The 15,799-nt window shown below is 42.7% G+C and overlaps 1 protein-coding gene across 2 annotated transcripts in view; it reads left to right on the top strand.

Moving 5' to 3' along the window:
- The first annotated feature begins 828 nt into the window (after positions 1–828).
- SRGAP1 (SLIT-ROBO Rho GTPase activating protein 1) overlaps positions 829–15,799 on the top strand; it is a 242,346-nt gene continuing 227,375 nt past the window's right edge. For both annotated transcript variants that reach the window (XM_039502442.1, XM_039502423.1), the window contains exon 1: positions 829–1,243. In XM_039502442.1, the coding sequence (XP_039358376.1) occupies positions 1,177–1,243 (67 nt within the window). In that variant the 5' untranslated portion in view covers positions 829–1,176. The remainder of the gene's footprint in view (positions 1,244–15,799) is intronic.

Here is a 15,799-nt window from a genome sequence, read left to right as displayed (position 1 = left end):
TCCCAGCCCTCCAGCGTCTCGTGCTGCCCGACGTTTGCGGTACTGGGAGTGGGGGGGTAGAGGGCGTGACCTCTACTGAAAACGAACAAGAAACAATGCTTTCCTAGGACTGTAACGGGGAAGTAACTAGGATCCCCAAACTAAACGGTCCCTTCCCAGCCTGCCCACCTTCCTCCTCCCCTCTCCATATAGCTCCGCCGCGACGGCGGCGGCTGCAGCGTGTGGATTTAACTTTCCACGCCAGGATCAAGGGCTTTCCATCACCTTATCTCCGCCTCACACCCCTTTCCCCAGCTAACACCCGCTCACCATAGGCTCTCGGGAGAGGACACCGGCAGCAGCAGCTGATCCCACCCTGCCAAAGCTGAGCCAGGCTCAGCAGCCTCCGGGGCTGGGCTGCTCCACGGGAGGCAGCCGAGCGTGCTGGGGCCTCCCCCTTCCCCTCCATTGGGGGGCCGGGAGGGCGTGGCGGCTGCGGTTGGCCGCCAGAGGCTTCGCTCTACGCCGAGAGCCCGGCGCTTGCTCGCCCGCGGGGGGGCAGCGTGCGAGCTTCCCTCCCTCCCTGCCCATTGCCGGCGGGGTGGGCGGGCCGCTGGCTGTGGGCTGGCGGCGGAGACGCAGTCCGGGTTCCTGCCCTAGGCCGGCGGCAGCGGCAGCAGCAGCAGCAGCAGGGGGGCGGGAGAGACACGCCGGAGGCGAGAACTTTATCCCCAGGGACGCCGCCCCGCCCTGGGCCCGGAGCTGGGGAGTTGCGGCGCGCGGTGCTGTCGCCTCGGGCTAGTCAGCTCGCTGCTCTCCCAGCCGGCGGCAGCCGCTGGAGTAACCCGGGGCTGCTGAGGAGCTGACCCGGCCGCCCCTACCCTTTGTCCGCCCCGCCCCACCCCACCCCACCTCCTCTGGTGCGCGGAGACATGACAGCGGTGCGGGGCAGTAGCGGGGCTCGGCGCTAGCCCTGCGCAGAGGGAACGGGTCCCCCCACCCCGCCTTGGCCCCGGGGCTGGGCTCTTTTTGCCGTGGCTGGAGGAGATGGTGCCCGCGCCAGGGTTAGTCTAGTCGCCACCGACCCAGCCCTGCAGCTGCTGGGCTAGCGCGTGTGGGCGCCGCTCCCCTCGCCGTCCGCGGGGCTCTGCTTTATGACCATTTGACCCAGCTCGTCGGGGAAACGCCGCCTGGATAATGTCCACACCAAGCAGATTCAAAAAGGACAAAGAGATTATAGCGGAGTATGAAAGTCAAGTGAAAGGTAAGTGGATGTGAATGGAGGGGGGAGGGGAGAGAAATATCCCCCCCCCCTTTTTTTTTTGTTTTGTTTGTTTGTTGTTGCTGCCTGACACTGTTCCTAACTTGGGCTCCCTCTGAGGCTCCTCACAAAATCCAGAGCGATCACAATGAGTAGGGAGGGGGAGGGTAAAGGATGAGTTTTAGTTGGATGAGCTGTACTGTACATGCTGATCAGAGTCATTCTGGAGTCACACTACCCATTTCACACGCCCGGATTTGCACGTCAAACACCGGAGTGATTGCTGAACTTAATTCCCCTTAGCAGTGTCATTTAAGATAGGGGAAGGCAGACGCCGCTCACGCCGCTCTTTATAATTTGTCAGGAATCAGTTTGGAGAAGCGTGGGCGGGGGTCTGATTTACAGCTGGAATGTTTATGAACTGTCTGGCTGAGATTATGCACCTTTCATTAATCAGTGAGGTTTAGTAACCTTTTAAAAAGCTTGGCAGTTAAACTGAAGAAAGACAATAGCAAGCCTTGCCCTCTTCATAATGCACATAGCTGTATTTCCCAAGGATTGCTTTGTATGTTGTGCTGTAGCAGCTTGATTAATAAATGGATCTCTTCAATATTATAAATGCTTCAGCTTCAACATTAGCTACATTTTTTACACCCAAGTACTGTGCTGAGAGCAGTGCAACTGGAGTCTCGGTTTAGCTGCTAATATTCTTTAGACCTTCAGTATTCAAAAGGAAAGGAAACCCATCTCTTTTGTAAAAATATGTTTTGTGGAACAGAGGACAATAAATTAATGACATGGGGGTGTGCATGTTCCTTGATACATATTGGTTCCTTTCCATACTGACACTGTGGGTGACAACTTGTGCTGTTCAATGAAATGCTTATACTACTCCAGTGGATATGTATTCCAATGGATAGCTACAGACTTGTCTTAACAGCTCAAAATGCTACATAAGCCTTTAACACTGTCTATATTATAAAGATAATATTTAAGCAAATAGTAACTGCTACGTGATATGCTGGGCAGAGCCTGCCCTCACATGGAACCCTGCTATGTGGGTGCAGAAATTCCCCCCAAGTATTCAGGATTGGGGCCTGTGGATCCAAACAAGGCTTTGGAAAATGAGGAGAGAGTACCCCACAACTGTTTATGAAATCCAACAGAATATCAATAGTTGCATAGTTCATCTTCTCTTTTTACTTGATCCTGCAATGAGATCACGATTATGATATCACAATTTCAGCATTTTCATGGCAACCAACTGTGATGAAATAAGAAAACAGGCACAGTGTTTAGCAGAATTAAAAAGATACTGTGCTTTGAGGAAAGGAGGATCCTCCTCTGCCTGCTCTCCCCACTTCCCCCCTTATTATTAGCTAACTTCATTAAAAACAAAGACTGGGGTAGTGAAGGCATCTGGTTATAAACTGTCTCCTCAGGCGTTACAGTCCCCCTTTATAATTGCTACGACTTCACAATGCATTTATAAACCTAATGTATTAGGAATTTTGATTTGTTCACATTGTTCCCTTGTGGTGTCTCTTAATGTGTACAACGGTTGTCTTGACACTGCTGAAGTGATGACGCCCTTAGCAAAGCTGTTTAGAAAGATCCACTTGGACGTGTGGATGTGATCAGCCTCTTTTTCAAAGACCTATATAACAATTTAATTCCAGATTACAGGAAATCTGTTTTCCCCATTCTGGCATCACTTTAATTAATGCTAACCGAATATTTGTGTAATGCCACAACAGATCTCAAAGGTCACATAAGCAAATATAAACACAAATTACAAACAAACAAACTAGGGTCAGGTCCTGACCCCCAATATGGTCTCTTTTCACTGGAGAAACCCAAAGGGACTATAAAGGTGCCCTAGTTAGACAGCAAGGTAACTTTCAGGTAGTGTAAAATCAACAAAGCCAGCTCTGTGCCACTTGTCCAGCATAGAGGTGTCAAGGCATGCTGGGAAAAAGGGCCGTGGCCCAAGCACCTTTTCCTCCAATGATATCTGGTTAGTGTTATGGCCCCTAGGGAACTGTTACTATCAGCATAAATTAAAGCTGCCCTAGAGGTATGGGGATTAGAGCAGTCCCTGGAATATAGCATGCACAAAGCTGGCATCTTTTGTCCATTTCCCCCACCAAGGTCCTGTGCTGATTAGTTTGGTGTGACCCAGGGATCATTCTGGTCTCTAAATGCTGCAGTCCCAAAAGCCATAACTTCCAGAATTTGACAACTCAAAACGTATGCATTTTGTAAACCCAGTTGCAAGATTTATCTGAATATGTTATTGGAGCAAATGGGCTTCTATTATACATCACTAGTAAAGTGTGTTTGTGTATGTGGTGGTGCCACATATGGAAATGAAGATTTTCAGTGTCCTGCTTTACATATCTTGTTATGCTGTTAATTCCTTGACTAAGAGTCAGTTCTATTAGGTATTGTGCCAATTAGTTTCTAGCTTATGTGAGCTGAAAGTTATTACTTGCAATACTTTTCTAGTTGTATGAACTGCCTATACAATGAGTGAGTCTACTCATACAAGAACCTCAGAAATACAGAGAGAATTACAAACTAACAGAAATACAAAGGGTACATTTCATTCCTGGGTGGAGCATGTGAACATACTACTCCAGTTTCACCTGGTCCCTCGTCTCACCATGAGAAACTTGATCTGCTACTGATTTGTGTTGTTCTTAAAGACTGCTTTTGTCACCAGGAATAACACTATCACATTTGTGGAAAAAAGAAAATAGTTAAAATAAGAATCTTAAACTCTAACAAGTGCCAGGCTACAGAGTCTTTGGTCCTGATCTTACAGTTAGAGCCACATGGGTGGACCCTTGTACCCATGCTCAGCCCCAGTGACTTTGAGGATGTTCCATGCCAGGTGCAAGGCTTGACCTAGCTGGATCTGATTGCAAGGTTGGGGCCTTAATTTGTAGGGAATAGTTGGAGAAAGGCCACTTGCATATAAACCTAAAATTGAGTGGTTCATTGGAAGTGTGAAACTTTTGAATATAGTGAGCAATGGTGGTTGTACTGTAACTTTGCTGTTAAGAATAGATACTTCTATTAAACTGATTAGCTGTGTCACTTTCTAATTTAAGTAGCCTTTATGAGGGCTCTCAGGATTTAGTTTATTTCAAATTAATTTTTGGCAGTTGTTCTTAAGGACAAGCTTAAAATTGGTAAGGTAGTGTGGAGCATGTGCCTTACAGATCTCTTGCTTGTTGGATAATTGAATGAAATGACTTGGAATCATAGAAGGGACCTTGAGAATTCATTTAGTACAGTTCCTTGCACTGAGGCAGGACCAAGTATACCTAGACCATCTCTGACAGGTGTCTGTCTAACCTGCTCTTAAAAACTTCCAACGATAGGAGTTCTACAACTTCCCTTTGTAAGTGCTCAGTTTAGGGGGAAATTACCTTGCGTGTCACATGCAACACTTACGTTGATACAGCCCAGAATATTAGCCTTTTTTTATTTTTTTTTTGCAACTATATTACATTGCTGACTCTCATTCAATTCGTGATCCACTGTAACCCTCAGATCCTTTTTATCAGTACTACCACCTACCCTGTTATTTCCCATTTTTGTAATTGTGCATTTGATTTGTTTTCTTTCTTTTCTTTCTAAGTATAATACTTTGTACTTGTCTTTATAGAATTTCATCTTGTGGATTACAGACCAATTCTCCTGTTTGTCAAGCTCATTTTGAATTCTTGTGTCCTTCAAATCATTAATAACTACAGTACTCTGAATATGGTCTGTCAACCTGATTTGAACCTTCCTTAAATTAATTTCATCAAAATGAAGGAAGAGACTTAGAGGGGGCCAATTGTGTTCATTTATACTTGCTTTATATACCATTCAGTCTACAATTCATATATACTCTTATGAGATGTCATCTGATTGTAAAATTTCAGAACTCTAGTCTTGTCTGCTTTTTTGGTGTTTGGGGCGCAAAAAGCCTTCTAAAATGATATGCACTCAGAGATACCTAGAATTATGTAGTGTTAGAGCAAAATACATAAAGGTACAGCATAATACTGACCTTCAAAAGTCCTAGACATGTCTCAATTTTCAGTTTAACACAGTATTACATGTTTTAAAAGAAACAGGAGAAAGTTCTATTTAGCTCAGCAACTGAGATGTCCTCTGGCTGTGTCAACTGTATTATTATCCCTCTGGAGCATCTGAGAATGAATATACCTTCCTATCTGAGAATTATGTGTAGCACTCTCAAGCTCAAACGTACTCATTCACTTGATTGTCTACTTCAGCCTGACTCTTGTTTTTATTCAGAGACCAACTGGTTCCTGGCACTGTTCTTAATGTGGTAATTTAAAGTAAGACCAATTTGATGGATTTACTGAGGAACCCAGAGAGTTAGACAAATAGTAGGACATATCTCTTTGGGTCTATATTGGTATCTTTTGTATGGTGACTGATCAGCTACTGAGATTTTGAACATCTGACTTTGTCTGGTTTAAAAAAAAACAAAACCCTTTACAAGTAGGGATGTAAAATTTGAGCCCTGTGCAGAGGACTGATGCAACACCCGTGCAGCACTTAAATTCCCTATAAGCCTTTAAAATAGGCCTAGGCACCCTTTAAGTCCTATTAGGGTATGTCTAAACAGCAAACAAACACCTGTGGCTGGCCTGGATCATTTGACTTGGGCTCATGGGACTGGGCTATGGAGCTGTTTAATTGTGATGCAGAGATCTGGGCTCAGGCTCAATCTCAAGCCCTGGGACCCAGCAAGCGGGAAGGGTCCTAGAGCCCGGGCTCCAGCCGGGGCCCAAATGTCTACATTGCAATTAAACAGCCCAATAGCCCAAGCCCGAGTGAGTTGACACAGGCAAGCCGTGGGTGTTTAATTGCAGTGTAGACATATCCTTACTGGCTCTCCACAAAGTAAAATTCACTTGGGGTGAATAGGAAACATGCTTACTAACTACTTGATCCAAGCACTTCTATTGTGAGATGGTGAATGTTTGAAGCTATGTGTCTAATGTTAACTAAGGATTGGAAGTGGAGCTGGTTAGAAACTTGCCAATAGAACGTTTCTCTGTTGGAAAATGCCAATTCATCAAAAGCAAAACATTTTGTGGAAATATGCTGCTTGAATTAAAATTTGTTTTGAAAGAAAATTTGAAAAAAGTGGTGTGTGTGGTCAAAACATTTTATTTTGAAATGAAAATAAAAGCATTCTATTCCTACTTAATTTTGTATTTACGTATTATATTAGAGCTATGCAGAGGATGGAGGCTTCATTTCACAAAGGATTTTAAATTTGGCTTCATTCTGAATTGGAATGAAAACCAAACATCCAAATTCTCCAAAGAAAATTTTTGAAATGTATGTTTGTTTTTTATTTCAAAATTTTTTATTGTATATTACAATATTTTATAATATAAAATAGTTTCAAAACCAAAACTCATGACAAAATTCATTTTGTTTTGAAAACATTTTAAATGGGATATAATGACATAACCCTTTTCCAGTTTTCTTTGAAATTCCCCCAGACAAACTCTAGAAAGAAAAAATTGAAACTGTTTCAATTGACCTTAAAAACCCATAAATTCTGACTCTCATTTTGCTGGAAACTTGAAATCTGTGGGACATTCTTCCATTCTGGAATAGGAAAAAAATTGAAATTTTGGATTTCCCATGAATGGAAAAATTGATTCTCTCTCAACTGGAAGGCATCAGGAAGAATTTGTCATGGCTTTCAAAGTACAATCCAGGACACTTCCTTAACTTTCTTGTATCTGCAAAAAAAAAAAAAAAAAGAACAAAAAAACCCCCAAACAACAACAACAACAAAAACCTAGCAAGAGTAGAAACTAATTAAAACTAATTGAAAATTATCATTTTGGTAATTGGGCACTTCAATAGGCTTTATACTTTGCCCTTTCTTACACCTTTTAGATTGTGATTTATCTGTACTATTGTCCTGTGACCTCCATTTAAAAATAAACCTTTATTTCTGTTCAAAGCAGCTGTTCAGGAGACTCAGAATATCATTTGAATGTAAATTTAAATATTAAAAAATGAAGGTCTTCCATCTTGAGGGTTTTGAGATGTTTTTAAAAAAATGTAATGAATTTTGCCTCCTTACAGATAGGAAAACCCTGTTACAAAGAAGATAAGTGGGTTGGCCAAAGTCACAAAGTAAATCTGTTTGGCAGAGTCAGGAATAGGCTCAGGACATGTGACTCCCTGTCCTGCATCTTAACCATGAGACCATCCTTTTTCCATTTCATATCTTTTGTGTTTCAATGGACATTTGGAGTGAATGGAATCTGGGTCACTTCAGTACATGTGAACAGACAACCAGTAATCATGAATGTGGCGGGTCTTACCTGTGTGTGTGTGTGTGTGTGTGTGTGTGTGTGTTTTTTATTTATATATATATATATATTTATTTTGTGTGTGTGTAATTAAATATTTATTATTTTACTTATCTTAAATATGGTGATTGGCTTTTGTCAACTTAATCATTAATAGTGAAAGATATAACTTCCCTCTTAATGTGCTCACATACCTCACTGAAACCAATGCAATTTGGATCCTGTACAATGGTTTCTTCTGATGTTCTTTCCAAGTGTTTTCTCCACAATATTTCAGCATTGCATAGTAAAGTTCTAAATCATGTTAAGGTTCATTTAATTTCCTACTATTATCTTTTTATTGGTCACTTTTTATGAAGTAAAGTATCAGTTGCTAATAACATCAGACTGATAGCTCGGAAATGGTTCTGTGGTCAGATGGAATGGCTTCTCAATTCATCTTTCTGCTTTGTTTTCCTTAAATTAATTTCAGATTCCATGAATACTGGTTCCCTTGCCAATCAGAGCAGCTCCAGTGGTAATGGATGTTAGCATTGGAAAAGGTTGGCTAGCAGCGAGAAGACTGTACAGCAGAGGTGGGCAAACTATGGGCCGCGGGACCATTCTGCCCGGCCCCGAGCTCCCAGCCAGGGAGACTAGCCCCCGGCCCCTCCCCTGCTGTCCCCCTCCCCCACAGCCACGCTGGCAGCGCTCTGGGTGGCAGGGTTGTGTGCTCCAGCTGAGCAGCATTGCAGTGTGTCTGGCTCTGGCCGGGTGGCACGGCTACCAGACATGCTGCTCTGAACGGCTTGGTAAGGGGGCCAGGGCTGGGGGTTGGATAAGGGGTGGAGGGGTCCCGGGGGGGCAGTCAAGGGACAGGGAGTGGTTGGATGGGGGCGGAGGTTCTGGGTGGGGGGTTGGATAAGTGTGGGAGTCCTGGGGGGGCTGATCAGGGGATGGGGGTGTGGATAGGGGTCAGGGGACAGGAAACTGGGGGTTGGATAGGCATGGGGTTCCGGGGTCTGTCACAGGGCGGGGTGTGGATAGGGGTCAGAGCGGGGTTGGATGGGGGTGGGGTCCCAGGGGCGATTAGGGGTGGGGGATCCTGGGAGGGGGGCGGTTAGGAGACAAGGAGCAGAGGGGGTTGGATGGGTCAGGGATTCTGAGGGGGGCGGGCAGGGGGTGGATAGGGGTCAGAGGCCAGGCTGTTTGGGGAGGCACTGCCTTCCCTACCTGGCCCTCCATACAGTTTTGCAACCCCGATGTGGCCCTCAGGCCAAAAAGTTTGCCCACCCCTGCTCTACAGCAAGAAATCCTCTGCTGACCCTTATACAGGCTTTTAGCGTTGACCCTCTGCTGGCAGTGTGACATCTGCATGTTGGACAAGACTGGTCACAGTGGTAGGGGATAGCCACACCAAGCCATGTGCAAGTGGACCAATGGCAAGTTGCTGTATTAACAGAATGTCAGTAGCCCACCTCTGACCCCTGCACTCCTATGAGTAGAAATAATGCTAACTCAGTTTGTATTTAATCTAGATTAGTTTCTAATAATCTACCCTTACTGCTCAGGTTTCAAGGAACAATCTAGCTTCTTTCATCAGTTTGCATAACCATACTGCAGTATCAGGATTCTTGGATTCTTTTTTTTCTTATGCTGACTGGCTGTTTGCTCAAACCCCCCCCTTCCCTCAGTGTCTTCACCTTGAAGCAGCAAAGAATCCTGTGGCACCTTATAGACTAACAGATGTTCTGATACTTGTCTTCACCTTGACTTCATTCTGTACCTACCCCTCTTCCCTTCCCTTTTTCTTTCCATTTATCTCAGTGTTTCTCAGACTGGGTTCGCTGCTTGTGTAGGGAAAGCCCCTGGCGGGCTGGGTCAGTTTGTTTACCTGCCCCATCCGAAGGTCCGGCCGATCACGGCTCCCACTGGCCGTGGTTCACCACTGCAGGCCACTGGGAGCTGCTGGAAGCGGTGCGGGCCGAGGGATTTACTGGTAGCCGCTTCCAGCAGCTCCCATTGGCCTGCAGCAGTGAACCGCAGCCAGTGGGAGCAGGGCTGCCCAGAGCGGGGAGCAAGTGGGGCAATTTGCCTCGGGCCCCGCAGGGGTCCTGCGAGCCGCTCTGGATTTTCAGCTGCTCTTCCGCGGCAGGCCCTTCAGTGCAGTGGAAGACTCGGAGTGAGTGAAGGACCCGCTGCTGAAGTGCTGCCAAAGCCTCGGAGTGCCGCCTGGTGAGTACAAACGGTGGGGGTGAGGGGAGCCGGGATCGGCGACACTTAGGCTGCACTACCGCTGCCGGTTCATTCTTTGGCGCCAATTCGGCAGCAGGTCTTTCCCTCTGAGAGGGACCCGCCTCTGAATTGCCGCTGAAGACCCGGCCCTGCCTCAGGCCCCCTGAATCCTCTGGCCGGCCCTGAGTGTTAGCTGCACTCAGCCAGACCAGCGGACGGGGCAGGTAAACAAACTGGCCTGGCATACCAGGGGTTTTCCCTACACAAGCGACGACCCCAGTTTGAGAAACACTGATTTAGCTAAACCCAATTTAAAAAGTGTCACTAAAATGACGTTCTCTGCCAACACGTTGTTGACTCTGTGTTACACCCCTTCCTTCACCCTGTCTGTCTTGTCTGTTTAGATTGTAAGCTCTTCAGGCAGGGACCATTTGCTTCTCTGTTCAGTGCCTACTATAATGCATCCCCATGCTTGGTAGGCCCTTCAGCATTATAGTAGTTAATGTGACTAGATTGTTGACAAATATACATCTGCCAATGAAGGATTATTCCCTATAGTTCATTTTTGTTATGTCTTCAGTCCCATTTTAAATGACTGTAGTGATTGGGCTTCCATCGGTTGTCTTGAGAGATGATGCTACAGCCTGAGAGGGGTATCCTTATCAGGAACATTATTTTTTTTATACTGTATTTCAGCTTTCCTCTTCCATCGTTATTGAGCCAAAGAGAACTTTTCTTTTCCTGAAACTTATCCACTGAGCCACCCAATGCCTCATGAATTAATATATTCTTCAGTTTGTGAAAACTAACTGGAATGTGGTCAGGTCAGTCAGTCACTCTTGGAAAACATCTAAATATAAAGACACCCACCAGATACATGTTGGTGATATCCATGTTGCTTGTTGCATAACTCAGCAATTTATTATCTATCTTGCTTTTTAACCTGCCCACTAATCAGTGTGCTTCAGGACTGCTTCTAATACTCTTGAGTAGTTTCAAGTAGCTGCTATCTTTTAAAAAAGGAAAGCAAATCTCTGCCCTCTTCCCCCCTAGTCTGACAAGGATATTTCAACTTTTTTCTCCCAGAAATGTGGCATTTCCACCCAAAATGATACCACACTAATGTGGAAGGTGGGTGGTATCTGTCTTTGAGTAGTAACAAGCTTAATGTCAAGTATCTTGCAGACCACTTGAACTAGAAATGGGAACTTTATACCCGATTGGAAAGGGGAGGTACCAAGTATTTGCGTCTAGCCCTGCTAAATCCTGAGGTACTAGATCTCTAAATAACCATTGTATAGGGAAAAGTTACATTCGATTAACTTGTAGATATTTCTGAAACACATTAATGCTCTTCTTCCTCCAAGGCCTACCTAAAGTGAAGGCAACCTGATTTACAGTGCTCCTGCTCTGTTAGCGAGATTCCATTTAAAGTTCTCTTAGAAAATTTGGCACGTACAGAGTGCATTATGATGTACTGCGATAAAAAGGTATCAACAGTATGAGCTGGGATGACCTGCATAATTAGTTTATGGCTTTGTTACTCTCAGGTGACCATATCAAAATGATGCTGAGGAAATTTCTATGCTACATTACATTATCTATATGTAGGTACATACCCAAATATTCCTTGATTAGACTTCCTCTGGAAAAAGCAAGTATGTGTACTCATGCATATCTTAAATTGTGGGACTTCTGGAGGTTGTGGGTTTTTTTACAATCTTGATAGTGGGAGAAAATAATGGAAGCTTGTCCTTTCTCTGTCATAAGAGTTCTACCAGGATTGTCTAGAAACAGGTATTCATACATACATTTTCAATGAGATTTTTTCTTGTTTATAACTTGTATGACTAATAGTTTATTTGAGTTTCAGTTGTAATTTCCTGATTTTTTTTTTCCCCCTACAAATGCATAAATAGTAGTGAGTGGGTAGACCGTGGAAAGGTATTGCTGTTGAATATAGTATATTTAAAAAAAGAAAAGAAAAAAGACCACCTGAAAATGTACTTTACATAAAATGCCATTTTTTCTCTAATGAGAAACATAAGTATATTTACAAGAATTAACAATTGGAGCCATTATGATACAGTATTTCTTGTAAACCGTATTTGGAATTTGGAATAAAAACAAGTGTAGCTGACTTACTTGATGATGACTTCTAGGAAGTAATGATTGTAACCCTTTATGTAATTAGCCACCCTGGAAAAATAAATGAGTATTGCAATTTCATGTAAATAGACTGTCCAGACTGCTCAACTGACACAATCTTTGTTCATTTGAAATATTCAGCATGTGTTCTGTTAACAGTATATTGCTGCTGTAATGTGCTCGGAAGCCTTGCTGCTTTAATCTACTTTTATCTTTTTGTTTGTAAATCCACATAAATGGAGCAATACATAGTCCAGTATCCAGGCAAACTGGAAAGAAATAATTGTAAGGAAATGCACTGGTATTTTTTTATTGCTTTTGTGAATACAGCTTATTTAATTCTTTATCTTAACAAGGCAGCATGTCTAAGGAGCAAGAAATTGGAATCGTTGTTTTTTTTCCCCCTCCATCTGAATAATCTGTTTCCTTAATCACAACTGAAAATTGAGCTGCTCCATGGGGCAAACCAATAAAGAACTCAGGGCTGTGACAGCCAGTGTTCATGTATCCTCTCTCTCCCTGTTCACTAGAAAAAATGTAATGTAAGTGCTGTGAACCAAAACAAACCCAGGATTAATTTTAAGCCTGTCAACTTTACCATTGTCCTTTTTTAACAGCATATAGATATATTTTCAGAATATGTATGAAAATAGGGAGCTTCTAGTTTCTCATTCCTCTGTTAGTGGATATCTAAATTTCACAAGTAGCACAACACACTTTCCCCTTCACAGTGCATAGATGTAATACATCTTGTATGGTAACTGGATTGCCAATTAGGTGTTGAGTTTATATATTCTGATTCTTATTGGCTTTGCCATGTAGTAGACTACTTGGATCTTAGATGTCAATGTGAAAGGGTTGTATATAGTATGTGGATTTATTCAGAATGGTTTTGTATATTGATGTCTAATTTCCAACTAACAGTTGACTGTGAATGGCTTGCCAACTACAGAACCAGTTTCTCCTCCCTTGGTTTTCACACCTCTGCTGCTAGAACAGGGCCTCATCCTCCCTGATTGAACTAACCCCGTTATCTCTAGCTTGCTTCTTGCTTGCATATATATACCTGCCCCTGGAAATTTCCACTACTTGCATCTGACGAAGTGGGTATTCACCCACGAAAGCTCATCCTGCAAAACGTCTGTTAGTCTATAAGGTGCCACAGGATTCTTTGCTGCTTTTACAGTTGATTAAAATTAGTCAGACCCTGAGTGTCAAGACAGAAAAGAGAACAAAAGTGTTATTAATCTCAACGGATACTCTTAAATTAAAATCTTAATGAAGCTTTGGGTGGGAAAAGGTCTGCTGCATAGAAAATAGAAAGACTAGGGAGCCCAATATAGGGGTATGCTGCGTATATCTGGCCACCAGTGGTCTCCTCTCCAATATGCTCTTATCTCCAAAAGAGAAGGCTTCTCAACAGGTATTGCTACCTTCTTCTCCACTCTTCCAAATGATTTCTGTTGTAACAGTTCCTGATAGGAAGATTTTTATGTGCACCTTCTTAGTTGAACTTGTAACATTGTAGTTTACTTTATAATCCCTTCCTCATCAACCATTTGTGCTGTCACAAACTAATCATTATGGGGCAAATCCTGAAGTTCTTACTTGGGGGAGAATGATCACTAATATCAGTGGGTGTTTTGCCTGACTAAAAGTTGAGTAAAACTTACAGCCTTATGACATAAGGCAAAAACTAAGCAGTAGGAGCATCTTGGCCATTTCTCTCATTTAATCAAGTTACAGTATTCATTTGAGAGACAAACTTCCATTCATAATGATCTGCTGTTATCTGTATGTAACTGCAAAGTATTGCCAAATACTGAATCTGGGTTTGGTTGTCAGGAGAGGGGGTTACAGTCTTCATTTGAGGTTTTTAGCCATTTGAAAGTGTGACATTGTCAGATGTTTGAGCCTTCGGAGGTCAAGAGCTCTGAGTAGAAACCAACAAGCTTAAGAAACAAAATTTCCATTTTCATGCTGATGTGCATAGTAATGCAACTAAAGAGAAATATGAAAATAAATACATCAGCAGAAGTGTTTTCGAATACAATTTCTAAAAACATTTTTCCTATGTGGCATCAGGAGCCCTTTAAAACACTGTCATTTAAGAGGGAGCTTAGATCCTGTGTGTGTTGGTGTCTGGTAATGTATAATCAATCTTAAATACAACAAGTTGGCAAGCTTTGTTCTTCCTTTCCATTATCAGACACGTTATTTCTTTATTACAATAAACATGCTGTCATCAAGAAATCTGTTTACATATGCTGACAAGTTGATCACAACTACAACATTCATATTGCAGAGATCAGGAGCGCATCCATAATGAGAGATGTAGTACAGCTTATAGAGCTAGTGGAAAGAGCAAGTCATTTACTGGTGCTAGTGAAGATAACAGTAGCTAATGTGTGCAAACTTACTTTTTAGAATGGTAGACAGCAGATTTTGCCTGTATTGCAGAGAGGAGCCCTGCTCTGTGAGACCTTAAATAAAAGGTCCTTATGCAATTGATTTGATAATACACTTCAGGCAACCTCTCTAAACAACTCAAGAGAGCAAAAGAGCTGCAACATGAAGCAAACAATTTTTCAAATCTCTAACTCCTTATTGTCAGTTCAGCGGAATGCTAACAACATAGGGGCAGGATGGCTCAGGAGATTGGTAATAGAATATAGAGCATATTTCCTACAGGTTGCCAGCTGGAATCCAGCATAGGTTAAGTAATCACCAAATTGATGCCACCTGAAAGCTGCCAGCTGACCTACATGGTATGAGTGGGAAATCTTAGTTCAGTTTAAACGGAACAGGTAGGCTTTCACTTTACAAAAAGTCTTGTGGCTGGTAGGCTTGCAAACAGATTCACAGGCCAAGGACTAAATAGGCATTTGGGCCTAGATCTAGAAAGGTAATTAGGCACCTCACTTCTGTTGAAATCAGGGCCTTTGAAGTTCTGGGCCCTGGAGGTTGATTTGCCCTTGGAGGTAGTTCCTCTAGAATGTGATAGAATGCCAAAAGTATGTCTATTACTTGAAAGTATGTGTGGCTGCTCTACTTATTCTCTGGATAAATAAGGGAACTTCCACCCTCCACATGCTTGTACTACTTTTTAAAGTAAAAACAAAATTGATTTATAAGTAATCATTTGTTTTACTAAATCAGTTTGAAAAAAATCTAGAGGATAATTTTTTGTTCAGCACACCCATTAAAGTAGTAGATATCTTCAAGAATAAATAACAATGGGTATAAAATCTCTAGAGAGGAACAGTTGTCCTGAACTAAAATTGCCTGATAATGCGTATATCTGAAGACTGCATCCAATTTTAACAAAAATAACTGCTGAGTTGCAATATACTGGTTCATAATTAGAGGTCTGTAAGCTATTCTTTTTCAACAAATTTTTCTGTTTGTAGAAAATTCAAACAAAAACCTGAGGTTATTCAAAATTAATTGAAAGGTACTTCAGTCCTGAGCTTTTGTTTTGAATATTCTATTTGTAATTTGCTATTCATCCTGTGTAACCAGTCATCTAAAGATGCATGATATTTCTGCTCCCTGATTGCCTGACTCCCAGGCTCTCAAACCTTTCACAATGGCCGTCTAAAAAATTTTGCCACAAAAATTTATCCCAGTGAATGTTGGTGGAAAGTAAGGAGGAGAGAGGAGAAAGGGCTCACAAATAGCACCTGAAACAAAGCTGAAGCTTTTACTCAAGCAAATAACACATGTTTGTACTACTCATCCAGCTCCAATCATAATACATTTAGTGGGAAGGAGGAGAAGTGAGTTGAGTTCACTTTTGACAATTAGCCAACCTATCTGTCATATT

This window comes from Mauremys reevesii, linkage group 1 (genome assembly GCF_016161935.1).
Source record: "Mauremys reevesii isolate NIE-2019 linkage group 1, ASM1616193v1, whole genome shotgun sequence".
NCBI classification, from domain to species: domain Eukaryota; kingdom Metazoa; phylum Chordata; order Testudines; family Geoemydidae; genus Mauremys; species Mauremys reevesii.
Note: the sequence above shows the minus strand (reverse complement) of the source record. Positions and strands in the feature narration are given on the sequence as shown.